Source organism: Chelonia mydas, chromosome 6 (assembly GCF_015237465.2).
Source record: "Chelonia mydas isolate rCheMyd1 chromosome 6, rCheMyd1.pri.v2, whole genome shotgun sequence".
Classification (NCBI taxonomy): domain Eukaryota; kingdom Metazoa; phylum Chordata; order Testudines; family Cheloniidae; genus Chelonia; species Chelonia mydas.
In genome coordinates this window covers 50,798,122-50,816,220 of record NC_051246.2, presented here as the reverse complement: position 1 = coordinate 50,816,220, position 18,099 = coordinate 50,798,122, and the positions used below count along the sequence as shown (strand labels likewise).

Below are 18,099 nucleotides of genomic sequence, written 5' to 3'. Positions count from 1 at the left end.
TTGACCCATAACTATACAGGTTAGAACTTCATTAGCCAATCAAATCACTTACTCTTTTCTGCTCATTTCATAATTGTAGATGGTGCTGGTAGCTACACCTCTCATTGAGCATACCAAACACTTTCTACTATGTGACTCTGTTTTCTGCCTCTTATAACTTTGACAAACTTTAACTGTTGAGACTGAAATTTTTCATAACAGGTTTCTGCCTTGTAGCGAGGAGGTCTGGTTCCCTGCCGCCCCGGAGAGGGATGAGCCTCTCTGGATGCCAAAGTGGGCGGAGCCAGTGAACCCTGCGCCCGCCCCTCAGAGGTCAAGGCGCAGGACTGGAAGTATAAAAGCCTGACCCCAGAGCTCAGTTGAAAGACAGCTACTGGAGAGGCCAAACACATGTGGCAGAGCTCCCAGTCAGGAGACCATGGTGATCGGTGGCTGACCCGAGGACTGGCCAGACCAGCCAATGCCTGATGCTAGCCTGAGTCCAGAGACGCTGCCAAGCTTGCCGTTCGCCAGTTACCCCGAGGAGCCGCCAAGCCAACCGAGTGCCAGTTACCCCGAGGAGCCCATGGTGTGTGACCTCTTCGAGGACGCTGGCCAGACCCAGGTACCTCTGGACGGGGAGGTAGGAAGTAGCCCGGGGGCAGCCGATCCTAGTCAGGCTGCAACGCTGCCAGAGTCAATGTCAGGGTGTTGCGGCCAGGAACCCCACTGACACAGCAGCGGGTCTTGTGCCGCTGCTAGGGCCCTGGGCTGGGACACAGTGCAGTGGGTGGGCCTACGTCTCCCCTGTCACCCATCTCGTGGGTGGCAGTCTCCCCCTCCCAGGCCGCTCGGAGCCAGGAGCCTGGGTTTGCTATTGAACTCTGCTCAGCCCCTGCCTGAGGGCCCTGAGCTACTGACTGTTTGTTGCCCCGCTCTGACCCAGGGCCTGGGCCTTGCTATTGAACTCTTTGCTCAGGCAGGCTAATTCCCCAACACACCTGACAGAAGTAGCGAGGCGGTCTGGTTCCCTGCCGCCCCGGAGAGTGATGACCACTGGCTGGACGCGCCTACACGCCTCAGTCTGGATTTTTTTGGAATCATTCAGCTAAAACAGTTCAGCCTTTTCACTGAAAGCAATGAAGCTGCTCACAGTGAGTCTGTGAATCAAGGTAAGCATATGTGCATATCTTTTCTGGAGCAGGGCCTGAGACTGTCACTTCCTGAATCTGATTCTGATCTCACTCATACCAGTGTAAATTCAAAGTAACCACATTAGGTGGTACACTGCACACTTCTTATGGCATTGTGTAGCGTACATACACAGCTAGCCCTCCTAGTGCGGGTATAAATAGCAGTGTAGATGGTGAGGCACTGAGTAGATGAGTAGAGCAAAGACATGCCTGAAGCTTGTAGGTATCTATCCAGGCATACGTCTAGGGTGACCAGATGTCCCGATTTTATAGGGTCAGGCCTGATTTTTGGGTCTTTTTCTCACATAGGCACCTCTTACCCCCCACCGCTTGTCCTGATTTGACACTTGCTATCTGGTTAGCCTACATATATCCCACATGGTTCTTTACACGCTGGAAGAGAGCCTCTCCTGTCTATACTGCTGTTTTTAGCAATAGAGTGTCCCACTACCTCCCCCATTACTGGAGCCTTTCCCTGATGCAGCGAAAGACTCTGGCAGTAGGAAGGCAGAAGTGAAATGTTCTTCCAGGTCCCTGCTTCTGGAGCTTTTTCCTGCCCTCCCCCCCTACCAGAGCCTTTTCTCACCTTAGGGAAAGACTTTGGCAGCAGAGAAAGGCTCTGGCAGGCAGGAAAGGTCCAGCAACAGGGCTGAAGCTTTTCCATGCTGTCTCCCCCACCAGAACTTTTCACTGATGTGTAGCTACATACCTGAGTGTGGATGCAGCTTGCTTTTCACTGCAGTGTGTAGCTACACATAGCCTACATGCCGCTGACACTGGTGTTCAGTGTAGACATAGCCATTGATGTCAACTGCGTTACTCAGGGTTTACACCAGTGTAAATCTGGCCCATTAGACCAGCCTGATATACTATCAATTTTAAAACAAAGTTTAATGTATTGTTTTATGTTTTGTAATATTTACTATGAAATAAACTCAGGAGAACAGGTGAACTACTGTAATTAATGGCATCATTCAAATTTCAGGTTGAGCTACATTACATGATAAATAAGGTTGCCTACTTTTAGTATATATAAGACAATATCCTTGTGAGAGTTTAAGAACATAGCTAACTGCATCATTGATTATTTTGTTACCTACTAACAAAACATTCAGCCATGTCAGAAAAAATAAAGAGCCTTTCATTACGGTGTTTCTCACTCTAGAATTGGGGCAGGGCCCATCTTTTGTTCTATGTATGTACAGTGCCTAGCACAAGGGTGTTCTAGTCCATTATAACTCATAGGCATAGGCACCAACTCCATGGGTGCTCTGGAGATGGGGGCTTAGGGAAAGGGGTGGAGTGGGGGCAGGTCCTGGGGTGGAGCAGGGGTGGGAAGTGGCGGGGTGAGGGCTTGGGGGAAGGGGAGGAGTGTGGGCGGGGCCTGGGGCAGAGCTGGGGTCAAGCCCCCTCCAAGAACACAGGAAGTTGGCGCCTATTTTCATACTGGGTAGAGTAACAAAGCTGCTTTTCTATTCTTTAAATATCTAACACTGCTGTGAATCAAAACCATTAAGGAGGTTCAACTGTTGCCTCTGACAGTGAATTGTACAATTTTTGTTGTGTAAAAAATCATTACCTTTTATCTATATTAAATGTATTATCTTAACTTCCTTGAGTGGCCTCTTGTCATATGGAAAACGGTAAACAGCAGCACCTGACTGAGATCCTTTACTCGTAATTGTGTACACCTGTATAATGTCACTGCTCTGATTCTCTTTTAATGACCAGGAGCCAGACTGGCTGATTTACACAAAGGCCTGTACTGGAGGAGAGCTGGGGTGCTTCACCCCTTGCAGAGCTGAGAGATTGTGGTCCGGAGGTTGTACATCCTTTCCTTTGAGTGGTGCAATGTACTTGTCCAGGGGCCTGTTCAGCTGACTGGTCGAGTGGTGCCATTGTCTCACCTCTTCCCTGCCCATTTTGGGATGCTATGCACACTTGGGGACAGACAGAGGGAGCAGATTCTGAGCTTCAGAGTGAAGGGACAGCAATTGTCCCTAGTCTTTGAACAGGGCAGCATGGCAAGATGAGGCTTATTTTGACTTCTCCCCTTTCCTGATCTCAAAGATTTGCTTATGGGCTGAGGGTTATTTAGCCCTAAAGAAATCTATTCTTTTAAATTTCAGAATGTACAAGACTCCTCTGAATGCTTCCATGTCTTTAATCATGTCTGATGCTACCTCCAAGAGATTCTTCTGATTCTTTTTAATACAACCACAAGATCTCACCATAGCCAACAAATCAGCTCTCATTTTTTCAGTAGCTTTATATTAAATACGTTTTAGATAAAGATTAATTTTCAATGTTCCTTGCTCAATATTTATGGTTTATCACCTAGCTTGAGATGGGAGCTGCTAGATGTTTGATTAGTCTTTTTGTATTATTTTTTGCTTGATCATCAAAAGGACCATCACAAAAGTCTGGGTTGGAAGAGACCTGATAGGCTATCAAGTTCAACTATTATCAAATTCTGTTTACATGAATTATGAGCATGGAATTATTTTCACTGTGCAGGGCAACCAACAAATAAAATTCTACTGCCATAGTAGCTCTGCTGAAGGGGTGATATTAACACCACGCTCTGCATCCCAGCTAGCTAATGGACAGGGAAAATGGAGCCTTAGTAATGGAAAATTAATAATACCACATGGAACGTGTAGGAAGAAATCTTGTGTTTGCAAAGTATTAGGGAACAGGTTGCAGAACAGAAATAGGTGAAATCAGAGAGATATGAAGTGGAAGACAGTAATTCCATGGTAGATAGAGAAGATGGAAATGTTATTTTGGACTCCAATATGGGCAGCCTGCCAATGAAGACTTCTGATAATGGATGTGAGGTTCTACCACCTTCATGCAAGGAAATGGATTGCAGCTTCCATTTTCTGACAAACCAAACTTGAGAGAGTCATAAAGGAGGAGTTACAGTAGTAAAGCTGAAAGGAGATGAAAGCAGTACTCTGTGAGTTTGTTATAAAGAATATTACATTCCTGATACATCTTGGTCTAGCTTTACACATTAAAAATAAAAAAATTATAGAATTTTTCGTGTCAAAAATGAGATATAGCATAAGCCTATATATGGTCATTAAAAGAACACTAGTGGCATGATTCAACACAGCATTACATCAGTGTAAAAAGCCAAAAATGCAAGATCAACTGTGAAACTGTCCAGTTAACTCACAGATATAATTACGCAAAACTCAGCTATTTTTTTTCGGCGGGAGGGCTGTCACAGGTTGACCAGCCCCATTAAGGGGCCAGCCCACCTGTGGAATAACTAATTAGCTGCCTCCCAGATTGAGGGGGTGGGATTAAGGCGAGTCAGATGATAGTTTAATGGACAGTTGGGCCTTGCACGAGGGCTGAGAGAACTCAGTCTGAGAGTAGAACCACAGGGAGTGGATAGGTTTTGATGGAAGACCCTGAGACTGGTATGCCCAGGGAACCAGCTTGTGCTCTGTCCCAAAGTAGCTCAGGAAGGGGCTGGGAACAGGGCCTAGAGAATGGGTTGAAGACAAGCTCCTCAAGGGTAGAAGAACTTTGTTTATTGGGACTTTTTAGTTGGTCTTTTGCTACCCTGGAACGGGTTAAGTTGTTTCCAGCACAGAGCAGTGTGTGGAGAGCTAAGGAATTCCATCCTGGGAAAGGAAACTGAGGCAGGGAGTGGTGGTAATGTAATGCCTGACTAGCAGAGGGTGCTATTGGGCAGCCAGGAGCCCCTAAGCAGGTCCAATCCTGAAAATTAATCTACATGGGAAGATCCTTACACCAAGGTGGTGTCACATTCAAGCTGTCTTCATGTAGGCACAAAGATCTGCCCATATGAATCTGACTACAGGGATGAAGACTTGATTTGTAGGGGTTCTTCAGGTAAATCTTTTATTATGTGTTGGTTTCTGTGAGTCTTGTATGTATTCAACTGGCAACTATAAATAAACTCACGTTCACTCAGAAATACTGTCAACTTTACTTTAGAACACAAAATTTAGATGACCTCTCACGTAACCATATATCCATAACTCATCTCCTTCCTAAAAAAACAAGAAAACAACGTTCATGACCATTTTTATCTGATTTTTTTTATTGTGATAGCAATTTTTTAAACAGTTCAAAATTGTAATCAAACTATTGCCTATTGATGCAAGATATCAGAGTTTTGGTTAAAAACATGCAACAAAACACCAAATGCTAATCTAAACCCATTTGGACTATATTTCAGATTTGTAATGACTGCTTTGCGGTTTCATTACAAAAATTTCTTACAACTGGAAATCCGATATTTTTGGTTGATTTTTAATATCTGGATGCAGTTTATACAAAACAAAAAATAGATAAAATATAAAGAAAACAGCCTAGGTTTAACTAACACCCTGAATATATGGCCCTTTTTTATAATCTAAACATGAAAAGCTATTGTTGTGTTTATTGTTTTTGTCTTTTTAATCTTTTCTTCATTAATTTGTGCTATTGCTTTATATTTTTATTGATATAAATGGAAAGCACCCGAGCACCCTCTAGTGGTTAGTCACAAAACTGACAACAGAGAACAGAAAAGAAGTGTCCAGATAGATATTTTCTGTGTTTGTGCCACCCAGTGTCCACTGATTGCTGTACCAGGTGAACTTCTTCAATGACTATTCATTCACTTGTCCCCATCTTTTATCTCTTGTCAGCTAAGCTACATTTTCCTGCCTTTGCAGCAATTGGAGTTCCATTTGTCAAAGTAGAGGTGGTTGTCTTGTTAATTTCTTAAAATTAAAAAATAAACTGAGTAACAATAGTCAGTGGAGTAACAATAGTTAAATGCAAATACTGCAGTGACAACAGCCAAATTCAAACAAACTCACTTCTAATATATAGGAAAGATAAAATGTATCTTTTGCTTAGGCATGCAATAAGACATTTAACACAATAGACAAGATGATTATGTGCCAACTCTGTTAACTTAAAATTAATATTAGTGATGATGTGTTTTGACTCGCAAGGATAATTGCATTTGCCATTAGTTTAAATTTTAAACTAATTGCATTTAATTGCATTTGCCATCAAGCACCCTGATTAGTTGGCCATTTCTGCACTGGGCACAGGGGAGGCTGCTCTAAGGTATGCCACCTGATAATGGTCCCTAAGAGGCATCTAATCAAATGTGAATTGCCAGAACAGTGTTTTCTAGCCACATCGCTTTTCCCTGAAAGCCAGGGCTGTGCAGTAAAGGGGGGGGGAGAGCAGGCAAAGAAGCTGGATGCGTCACACAACAGAATAATCCTCAGAAGACGGAATTGTTTCTGTTCTCTTTGTGCAGGCAGAGGCAAGGAAGGGAGGTCCAGCAGTCGGGATAAGCTGTACTCGTATGTATTTGTATTACAGCGGTGCCCAGAGGCCCCAAGGAACCCCAGGGTACTACACACGCACAGAGGGAGACGCTCCCGGCTAGCACAGCCCTACCAACCAGGCCGAGGGCTCGGGCTGAAACATCCAAGCAGCAGACATGGCAAGGGAAGCACGAGGCGATCAGGAGGCTCGCCCGCGATCACTGCGGGAGCCTGCCCCAGAGCAAAGACTGTGCAACTCGGATCTCCTGGGTCCCAGCCCGGGGCCCAACCACGGGAGCTGCCGCGCCAGGGACAGGCCGCGCAGCCAGTGACCGGGCCGAGGGGTGGGGCTGCGCTGCCCCGGCGGAGCGGGGATCTCGAAGGGCTTGGGGCCCCTACAGGGGAAGAAGCAGGGCGGCGGGCAGCGCGGGCGACGGAGGAGGCTGTTTACATGGGAGGCGGCCTGCGGGGGCTCCCCGGGGCGGGGCACAGCGAGAGGAAGCCAGGCCCACTAGCCTCGGCGGGTTGGATGGGGACAGGCCAGCGCGGGACGCTCCTTCCTTGTCCCCCCCTCCCCATCGAGCCTGCGCACTAGAAGCTCCTCGGCGCTGACTCCTCCGGCTCGCCGTCCCTTCCCAGCATGCCCTGAGCGGAGCCTGCGCGCCCGGCCGGGCGTTCGGGGAGATTCGTCGCGCGATGGCGGCGGCTGCCAGCGCTTCGGATATGTTCGACGCTATCGTGATGGCGGAGGAGAGGTGGGGCTGGCAGAGGGGAGCCCTGCCCGGGGCTCCGCCCGGTGTCTCCCCCTCTGACGGGACCGGGGGGGAGGGAGAAACGAACTACCCCGGAGGGGAACGAACTTATCCCGGGGCGGCTACAGGCCCCCCTCCGCTCCGCGCCCCGTTCGGGAGTCTCAGCGTGACGGGAAGCTGGCCGGAAGTCGGGTGTCGTGACGGTAACGTTCGGCCGCAACCTCAGCCCCCGGCGGGCCGACTCCCCCTCACCTCCCGCTGCTGAGGTCAGGCTGCGCGCGGGGCTGCGGGCGGTTCTGTGGCAAGGTGGACAGATAACACAGGCCTAGAAGACTGCGGAGCCCGGGGCTGGGGAGGTGCGTGAGAGCCGCCGGCCCGTGGCGTTTAAAGCTGCTACGGGGCTCTGACAAACCGTGTTCAGCACAGCTGAGAAGAGCGGGGACTGCCCCCGGTTGTGCCGAGATTTCCCAGCGCTCTCCCCGTTGGGAAGGAAGGCACTTGTCTTACTGTGTTGCCCTGTCGTGTGTGATCTGAAGGTCCAGTGAGGGGAGAATGTTCTAAATACCTAAAGTAGCAAAATCTCTCCCTTCCTCACCTACCTTACCAAAGAAGGGGAGTTGTTTAATATATTAGGCTAAAGAATCATAGAAATTAGATTTTATGTTAGTTTTTTTGCAAATGCAGGCTGGAAGGAGAGCGTGCTGCACTGATTGGGATTTCAACTTTGGCCTCCATCATTGCAGACAAGATATCTACCATCATCTATGTTACATATCTGAATTCTTTCGTTTAACACTAATTTCTGAGAGTTTCCCCTTTAGATTTCCCTTTCCTTTCCCTAGCCTTTCTGTGTTACCAAGACCTCAAATATTGCAGAATACTACTGTATGCTGTGTAGTGGTAGCTGTGTCAATCCCAGGATATGAGAAAGAAAAGGTGGGTGAGGTAATATTTTATTGGACCAACTTCTGTTGGTGAGAGAAACAAGCATTTGAGCCAGAGCTGGATGATCTAACAGAACTTTTGTCGTCTTTAAATTACATTATTCTTTAATACATTAAACAACAACTTGGTCCAATAAATATTACCTCATCCACATTGTCTCTCTAATACCACTATATAGCACACAGAGTGGTGTAATTGTTACTCTACTTTGTCTCACGAATACGCTGTCTGAAATTGCTTTGAAATCTGTTGGAATTACAAAGGCAATATTTCAGTAAAAATAATAAAATATTCCGTATTTTTATGGCCTAGTATTTCTGTATTATGCCTTTGCTGATATGATTTTATTAGGATTAATTTTTATATCTATTTCTCTTTACAGATTTCATGGTGAAGGGTATCAAGAAGGTTATGCTGAAGGAAGTCATGCTGGCGTTATTGAGGGAAGCAGGTATGGAGCACTACATGGTGCCAAGATTGGGTCTGAGGTAAATGTCAAAACTTCCTAAAAATCAATGTGTTGCTGAGATTAGATGATGATGTATTGAAGTAGTGCCTGAGCAAAGCATGATGGGTGACCTAAGCCTTGTATTGTTTTTATTGCTCCATGGCCTTCATTCCAGGAACACACAAAAAACTGATTTGTAAACTGTTCTGAATCCTCCATTTAATCCCTTACAAAAAGCTATATTAAGAACTTGAAATTCATGAGATGCCACAGTTGAGGTTATGCACATATATGTGCGTTGTGCAGTCTTTAATTACATAATAAGACAATTTCACATTTTTTCCTTCAACCCTAGATACGCATGTGTCGTGTCTTGTACCACTATGCACCACTCTGTATTTTAGGCAATGTCAGTGAAACTCATTTAAAGGAGGTATTTTGTCACATGAATGCCTAAACATGAAGTTTCAACATTCTCAATATATTTTTGTATTGATTTTTTGTTTGTTTTTTACAAGAAAAAGAGGGGAAAAAAACATTAAAGCTCTTCTGGCTTGTACATATTGGCAATAAGAGGCTGTAACTTCCATAATCTGGAGCAGTTTGGCTAGATGCCACCTTGGCATCATATTCTGTGCATCTTAATAGAGAAGAGAAGAAGAGAAACCCACTCCTGTGTGTCCTAGGAGCTGTTCAGGCTCTAGGTTCCCACCTGCATATTTTAAAAAAAAGTGAACAACAGCCCTTTCTACTACTTTTTCACTTTTAGCACACTTTTTACTGTAATGCTAATTTAACCAGACTACTGTACAGTCTACCTTGTCTTTGCAGTTTAAGATCCCAAACTGCTTGCACAGTCTCATTGAGATCAGGTGGATTTCTGTGCAAGACTGGGACATGTGGGACAGTAATTATTGTATAATGTGAGATTATATATATATATATATTTTCCCCCTTTTTCATAATTAAAAGAAAGCCTTAACCATTTTTGCTCAAATTCACTTTCAGGAATAATTCAGCTCCGAAGATCAGGGTTTCAGAAAATTGAGTGACAGAAAACTGGGCATTAGAATGAGGACTGTTATGAAACTGAAATTGGCAGTCATCTCTTTTCAATATAATAAACAGTTAATTATGCTAAGAATCTGATCTTTCAGTGTTGGCTGCAGAGCTTTCTGATTTCATGTTATGGGCTTGCCTCAGAGGACCACAAAGGACTGAAAAGGACTACCAAAGGAGTGGTAGTCAAGACAATTGTGGTCATGCGAAAGCTCTCTGAGCTTGCCCAACCATTTTAAAAGACGCTAGATACAGATATCCTGCCAAATTTCTCTCTCAGGTATTTATAGGGAGTAAAATTTTCAAAAACACCCAAGTGGCTTAGGCACTTAAGACGCTAAGTTTCATTGAAAGTCAGTGGGACATTAGGCTCCTAAATCATGTTTGAAAATGCGTGCATCTCCTAGGTGTCTTAAGTTCAATGCCATTCCCTGCCCCCTCTCCCCTCCCCCACCCATGCAGCTGGATTTGTAATTATGAATCAGAAGTGTAGTAACAGACGCACAAATTTCTGAGGGATCAAAGCAGATGAAATATGGTGGGGTGTTTTACAAAACTGCACTTTCCATCGCAGTTTAAATTGAAGAGGTTCAGCACACTCTGATGCGAAACAGATTTTAGAAGTAGCATAACAAGATGTTTTGATTTTAGTTTGTCATGTGCTAGTTATCAACTAGAATGTGTATTTTTAAAATTATTGTTTAAATGAATACAGATAAAGGATAATTGTTTTAATTGAATTCTTATAAATTCACAGATTGGATACTATCTTGGGTTTGCGTTGACATGGCAGCGTTTGCTTCACAGATCTGCAGAGGAAAAGCCCAGGTATGGTTTAAAAATATAGTATTATGTATTGTTAATATTGCCCTGAATTTCATAGTTTCTTTTCTCTAAGGAAAGGCTAAAATATTTTTATAGGAGCCCTGGTAATGCCCATTATTTTTTTAAGAAATATACAGGAGGAACAACCAATAGTTTTGTTTTTTTTCCTTTGCATTACAAGAATCAAACTGGCCAACCACAGGTAGAGTATTTTTGAAATGAAGTAAAGTAGAAACCATGAGAGTAACATACATGCAAGGATGCCCTCTTCACAGCTATGATGCTGAGAAAAATATAAATTATTGGTATGAATGTAGATATTATCCTTTGAGTGAAACTACTAGTTGAGAACATACCAAGTTCTTACTGCTAAAGATTGAGGGTCAAAGTCTATGCAGCATCTCTTAGGTCCATATCCTTTAGCCATGGCACACTCCCTACACTGAAGTTATGATGGGGGTCCAAGTAGGATATCTTACTGCCCTCCTACACCATGCCACTGCTATCACCTATGTGGGGCCAAAGAGGAATGGCAGAATCCCTTCCTGCCTGTGTTTACTATTGCCTGTTCTTCTGCAGCATTCATAATTTCAGTGGCAGGAAGAATACAGAGCTGAAATCTTGGTTCTAAGGAAAGGAGTCTGTTGTGTTGGCCCACCCAGAGCGTCCTTTTAGTACAGGGGTGGGCAAACTTTTTGGCCCGAGGGCCACATCGGGGTGCAAAACTGTATGGAGGGCCGGGTAGGGAAGGCTGTGCCTCCCCAAACAGCCTGGCCCCTCAGAACTCCCGACCCATCCAACCCCACCCCCTCCTTGTCCCCTGACCGCCCCATCCCAGGACTTCCTGCTCCTGTCCCCCGAACCTCTGCCCTATCCAATCACTCCCTGTCCTCTGACTGTTCCCTCCCCCCCGAACCTCTGCTCCCTGCCCTCCAGGATCCCCTGCCCCATATCCAACTCCCCAGTCCTCTTACCATGCCGCTCAGAGCAGCATGTCTGGAGCCGCACCGCCCGGCCAAAGCCAGACACGCTGCCCCGCACAAGCGCGCAGCCCTGCTGCTGAGAGTGCTGCCCATGCGGCTGTGGGGGAGGGGGAACAACAGAGGAGGGGCTGGGGGCTAGCCTCCACGGCGGGGAGCTCAGGGGCTGGGCAGGACGGTCCCGCGGGCCGTAGTTTGCCCATCTCTGTTTTAGTACATGATGAATCTGGTGAGGTCCGTGATTTGGATCTGCTAATTGTGCCATCCATGAACCATATAAGTTCTATACATCTAGGTATATTTAGCCAGCAGTCTTAGATATTCAGGTCCTCTTAATATGACAGGATTGATAGGCCTGCTAAATTTTTATAAATTTCCATTTATATAGTGTCTTTCATCGCAAGTCTTGTATATAATTTTATTCACGTAATGCCTGTCTAACAATGTACCACAGACACTTTGCAATATAACAACTAAAAACAAATTAAGTACTACAAATATACAAGATATAAACAATTAAAACCTATGTAAAATCATAAAATCAGTATTGCTTCAAAAGCTTTTTTAAATGTAAATGTTTTTAAACTTGCTTTAAAAGACGCTACTTCTGTTGTCTTGTCATAAAGTATGTGTGGTGGGGAAGGAGTATTTCAGTCCTGGAGCAACGGGTGCCAAAATACAGACAATTTTCATATTCCAGAAAACCTATACTTTAGACCTAAGAGAGTGGGATGGTTTAAAGGGATATTTAGGAATCCCTCAATGAAGAGCCTTGGGCTATGTTTACAGCACTGGAGAGGTTCTCCATCTCCCTGAGAGGCAGTAGGTAGTTCAGCAGAAGAATTCTTCTTTTGATCTGGCATAGTCTACACCTGGGGTTAAGTTGGCGTAGCTACATTGTAATAAGTTTTTGGTGTAGACCAGCTCTTAGAGAGAATTTTAAATTCAGGTCACATTCCTGTAGGCAACTAATGAAGTGAACACAACAGGAATATGGATTTTCCACAGTCCATCCTATGTTACCCAGTTAGCTCAGTAAGCTGTAACATTAAACATTTGTTCAAATACTAGGTGTAATTCTTGATCAGGGCTGACATTAAATTAGGTATCAGCTGTGATCATAACTGATTTTTACCTTAAGTATGCGTGAGGGGAATAGTTTGTATGGAAATACAGACCTTAGATAGAACTTAAAATGTAATATTTCAAATGGGTTTTCTCTTGGTAAGTTTTAAAGTAACTTTTCTCCATCAAGATGAAGATTCCAGAAGATAAAGTTGTTTGAGCTATATACCAGTTTCAGAACAGGAAGGTATTGTAATTGCCTTGTTGAAGAAATGGAGATGTTGAAAGTGATAATAAGATTGAACTTATTTGTAATTTTGCTAAATGTTTGCTAAACAGGCTGATTCAAGGGTGCTGTTTTTAACAGGATTTTTAAAATGAACTTTTTGTAAACTGCTGACATAATGTCATCTTAAGACCTTGCTCTTAGATAAGACTGTGCTAGCTTCCTCTAGAGTGGTCTTGTGTATTTGGATTGTTTATATTTATTTATTTGGGGGGGAGGGGTATGGAGGGGGGAGTTGGGAAGAGTGGTTACAGACTTAGTCTCTCTGTGTAATACAAAACACTGAATATTTTTTATAGGACTTTTCCAAAGTGATGCTTGCTAAGGGTGACCTAATTTGAACCTGATTGGGCCAAGTTTCATGGTTCCAAGTTAGGTCTTGCACCTGATTTGTCTGAAGACCTTGGAGGAAGGCATTGCAAGGCAAAGCAAAGCAAAGTTTCCAAACCAATACAATCAAAATTGGTTTGGAAACTTTTCTCCTCTCCTCTTCTCCGTCTTCTCTGCCAGGCTAAAAAAATTTTTGGGGGTGGGGGGGGGGGAAATAGCTCAGTGGTTTGTGCATGGGCCTGTTAAACCCAGGGTTGTGAGTTTAGTTCTTGAGGGGGCCATTTAGGGAACTGGGGCAAAAATTGGGGATTGCTCGTGCTTTGAGCAGGGGGTTAGACTAGATGACCTCCTAAGGTTCCTTCCAACCCTGATATTATATGATTCTATGATTGGAGGGCAACGAAAATAATTAGGGGGCTGGGGCACATGATTTACAAGGAGAGGCTGAGAGAACTGGGCTTATTTAGTCTGCAGAACAGAAGAGTGAGGGGGGATTTGATGGCAGCCGTCAACTGCCTGAAGGGGGGTTCCAAAGAGTATGGAGCTAGGCTGGTCTTAATGATGACAGATGACAGAACAAGAAGGAATGATCTCAAGTTGCAGCGGGAGAGGTCTAGGTTGGATATTAGGAAACTCTATTTCACTAGGAGGGTGGTGAAGCACTGGAATGGGTTACCTAGGGAGGTGGTAGAATCTCTATTCTTAGAGGTTTTTAAGGCCTGGCTTGACAAAACCATGGCTGGGATGATTTAGTTGGTGTTGGTCCTGGTTTGAGGAGGGGATTGGACTAGATGACCTCCTGAGGTCTCTTCCAACCCTAATCTTCTATGATTTTATGAAATGGAAGTCTGAGAAGCTTTCAGGTCAACAAGCCATCTGCGGAAAGACTGACCTTCCGGAATCTCCCAGACTGATCACCTTAGGGAGAGGAAGTCACAACATCAACAACCAGACTGCTCCAGCTTTTGACTAGTCTCTCCCTGTACCAGAAGGAAACCCGCTAGTGAGAAGCTCTCTGCCAGCAGAACATCACTATCTCCTTTACTGCTGTTCCAGAGCCTATTTTAGAAGAGACAAGAAGACTAAGAGCTGAAGAGTGTGCATCCCCTCTCTTATCTATCTTTTCTGTTTCTTTTATTTTTATTCACTGGGAGACACCCTACCTTTTTATTTTCTGGATGTGGAAGTAAATGTGTGGCTGTGTGCATTCACATTTGTATGAGACCACCCATAAAGTCCACACAGCGAAGGTGCCTGAAAGAAAAGTTCCCCAGGTTTATGCAGCCTTATATATTGTCTAAAAAATTATTCATTAAACTGTGTTCTGTGTCGGTCTAAAAGTCCTGAGAGACTTTAGAGTGTCATCTATAATATCTGGTAAATAAGAGTTGTTAAGCGTCTGCTGATCAAGAGTGTCCTGTTAAAGTCTCTGTTATTAGATCCTTGGTGGGCGGTGACGGGGAAGGGAGGAGGAAATGGTTAGACGCCACATAAGAATTGAAATCTGGGGAGGAAACTTTATAACTTGTTCTGAGGCTGTGTTCCAGACATTAGATGATTATTTGGTTTCAGTGTTAAGATACTTAATCAAATCTATAACAGGAATGGTTGAATTTAGTAAAATTCTTAGGTGAGACTCATAACCAAACAGACAGCTACTTCTTTAAACACCTCCTTGGAATTTAAGAATTATTTAGTATTAATTTGATTATTTAATTCCATGACAGTCTTGTGACTAATTTGTTTTCTTGATTTGATAGTGTAGTTTAATAGTAATGGTAACTTAGCTTTGGTGGGTTTTTTTTTTTTTTTTTTTTAAGTATTTTAATAAAATTTATAAAAAGATACTGAGTAATATTTCTTTCAATACCAGAACATTTGAAGACCTGGGTGGATACCTACCCAGTCAATCTAAAACCCTGACCAGCTTCTCCTAATTAGTTTTGGTTTGCACAGATGTCCAACTGCAGCTGTCTTGTTCACCTGACATACACAGTGCATGTTAGTCTAATGTGAATGCCACAACTGTATTGCACTTCGTGTGTTTAAAACTCACAGTCAGTAATAACTGTGACTATAGGCTCCCAATTCCATTTTAGATGTGAGCTTTAGCTGTCAGGAATCATTTTCTCAAGCCATTGAGATGTAAAGGCATCACTACTGTTTCATGAATGATCCAGAAGTAGTGCCAGAATGCCTGCAATCTCTGCTTACCCTACCTGGAGAATGGCTTAATTACTTTTATTTTTTCCTTACGGCAACACAAGTATGTCTTGCAAAATCTTTTTGATGCCAAGAGTCTGAATTTCTTAGTGCCTGTTCTGCCAAGTGGGAAGTAGATTTTTTTTTTTTTTAAACTCTGCCATGTGTATATCTGTAGGTTACTATAAATTTTCTAGTGTCAGGTTGTAGTAAAGGTACCTTAAAGAGCCACCACCACACGTACACAACTTTGAAATATATTTTGGCAATCTGTCTTACATATATCAGCATTTATCAGCATTATTACTATTCTTGGTTACCAATATGTTTAATAATACGTTGCATTTTCATAGTTCCCTCCAGCCACTGGTCTGAAAATATATTATAAATATTTCCTAATGAGTCTAAGGAAAAATCTCTGTTAAGTTATGTACAAGGCGTTTAACACAAAGTACACACAGTGTGTGTATTGAAAAACTAATAATGCCATATGATTGACATCGGTAGTCTCATTGACTGAAATGGGGAGCATTGCGTGAGAAAACGGTGGCAGGATTGGGTCATGTATTTTGAAGTGTAACACTAATATTAAATACTCAGTGTCGTCTTTATGTGGCAACTGAAAAAAATCTTATTGCTGCTGAACAGAACCACCATAAGAAAATCTGTATTTTCATTTTTTGCAGTAAAAAAAAAATAAAGGCTCTGGAATCATTAATAGGAATGATTCAGAAATACCCTTTTGAAGACCCCATTTATGACAAACTTCACGAAGATCTGGAAAAAATCAGAGGAAAATTTAAACAGGTTTGTAGTACTTAGTTGTCATTTTAGAAGGTAATAGCAATTTCTGAAAAGACTGCAGTCTAATGTGGCAGTAATATAAAGCTGCAATTATGCAGTTCAGAGTAATTATTGTTATGTAATCTTTTTGGGCTACTTGTACCAGTTACAATTGTAATGTTTATTTAATTAGCGTGGGGGGGAAACTAAGGTGCAATTCTCCAGTCCATAGAAAATGCAATAAACTCATCCTAAAGGAAAAAGCCATTTAATACTGACTTGAGAGTATTAAAGTGGAAGGGAGAGGAGAAAAGAGTAAAACTGGGGAGGATATCTTGTTACAAATTTACCTGAAATACACACACACTTTAAAACACCTGTATGTGTTCTTTTTTCGTTTTAGGTTTGCTCATTGCTAAATATTCAGTCTGATTTTAGAATCAATCCTGAAAGATCTGCGCTTACTTTTTGAGCATAACAGATGAAGATAAACAAAGAAGAAATGTTAAGGAACAGCTATCTGGGGGAGTGATTAACTATAATAAAGGCAGATAGTCAGAATATAAACAGTTTTTTGTTTTCCGAAAGGGAGGGTAGAAGAGCTAAGCAGCAGTGGAAAGGCACCCCTTTAGTGTTTGCTGTGTCCCAGTTTTATTTGTTCATTGCAACACCAGTGCATGTCTTATTTTAAAAAACAAAAATGCACAACCTCCATATTCATTCAACACTAATCCCATATTGATAGTCTGTCTTTAATTTCTACGGGAAAAATCAGTTGCTTCTATGATTTGTTTTATGATGTTTCTCCCTTATTTATTATCCAAAGGATGAATCTTTCAAACCATGTATAGATCACTATGAATTTACATAATATGTATACATTTACACAAATAGGTAGTAAGATATTTTCCTTGTCCTGAGGAGCTTACAATAAAGAGCTATGTTATTTTTGAGGGTGAAAGGGTGAAGCGGAGGATGGGATAACAGTGAAGAGGAGGTGTATTACAGACATGGTTCTGAAAGCAGCTACAGCTCCAAACAGAATATTGCTGCTCTGTTGTTGGTTTTTCTGTATTATTTCCGTGAGCTGAGACACCTGATGTCTGATCCAGTGCTGAAAAAATATATTGGCAGCTGAAAGTGCTGAACATATTTAAAAGAATGAGATCTACCAGTGCCACTTAGAATAACTAATTAATGGTGAGGTATGTGAGGTAATATTTTTTATTGGACCACTTCACCCACTTTTGTCTCTCACATTATGGGACCAAAAATGCTGCAATAATTGAGTGGTAAATTGTTTCCAAGATGGGAAATATATTTTTCAATTTAATTTAGAAAATGGATGCTGTCAGAATATGTAAGTGAATACTCCACTGTGTTAGTTTAAGAGAAACAAATTATTTTGTTCAAAAGATATTTTGTATTTTGGTGCTAGAATATTTATGTAACTTTTTACAAGTAGAATGTAAGGTGATGACTTCTAGAAGGCATTTCACTATAGTGTAGTGTATGTATATCTGTGGAGCTGCTTCACTTATGTCATTGAGCAACATTCCTTTATGTTAATTTTTTAATTTTTTCTAAATACAACTATACCAAAATTCATCATAATACACAAAGTAAATAAAGAGGATTACAACATTCCTTTTAACGTGTGTATTCATCCTGCTTTCACATTTGAGATATGAAGAGGGGAAATTACAATTTTAGAAGGAGAATTCTAAAAAGTGATATATACCAGATCTTTAAATTTTTGTTTGACACATATGCCGCTAACCAGAGGCTTTTTGTAAAAACTATCACATTTTGACATTTTTGAATATATGTTTACATGGCAAAGCATAAAAATACCTGCTTTAGAGCCACCTACTGGAAGAAGCTATTATATCAACTCAAAAATAAGATCCTCTTCTAAATGTATACATGTGACTCAT

General features: G+C 42.5%; 1 protein-coding gene and 1 long non-coding RNA gene across 2 annotated transcripts; both read left to right on the top strand.

The window, feature by feature from the left end:
- The first annotated feature begins 380 nt into the window (after positions 1 to 380).
- On the top strand, positions 381 to 3,521 carry LOC122466408. The gene is made up of 3 exons (XR_006291850.1): positions 381 to 604; positions 959 to 1,151; positions 3,302 to 3,521. It is a non-coding gene; the product is annotated as an uncharacterized LOC122466408 (long non-coding RNA).
- A 3,459-nt stretch (positions 3,522 to 6,980) lies between these two features.
- LTO1 (LTO1 maturation factor of ABCE1) lies at positions 6,981 to 17,806 on the top strand. The gene is made up of 5 exons (XM_007067943.4): positions 6,981 to 7,242; positions 8,567 to 8,672; positions 10,449 to 10,519; positions 16,066 to 16,186; positions 16,566 to 17,806. The coding sequence occupies exons 1-5, from the start codon at positions 7,184 to 7,186 to the stop codon at positions 16,632 to 16,634; spliced, it is 426 nt and encodes a 141-aa protein (XP_007068005.2). The 5' UTR covers positions 6,981 to 7,183; the 3' UTR covers positions 16,635 to 17,806.
- Positions 17,807 to 18,099: the final 293 nt, after the last annotated feature.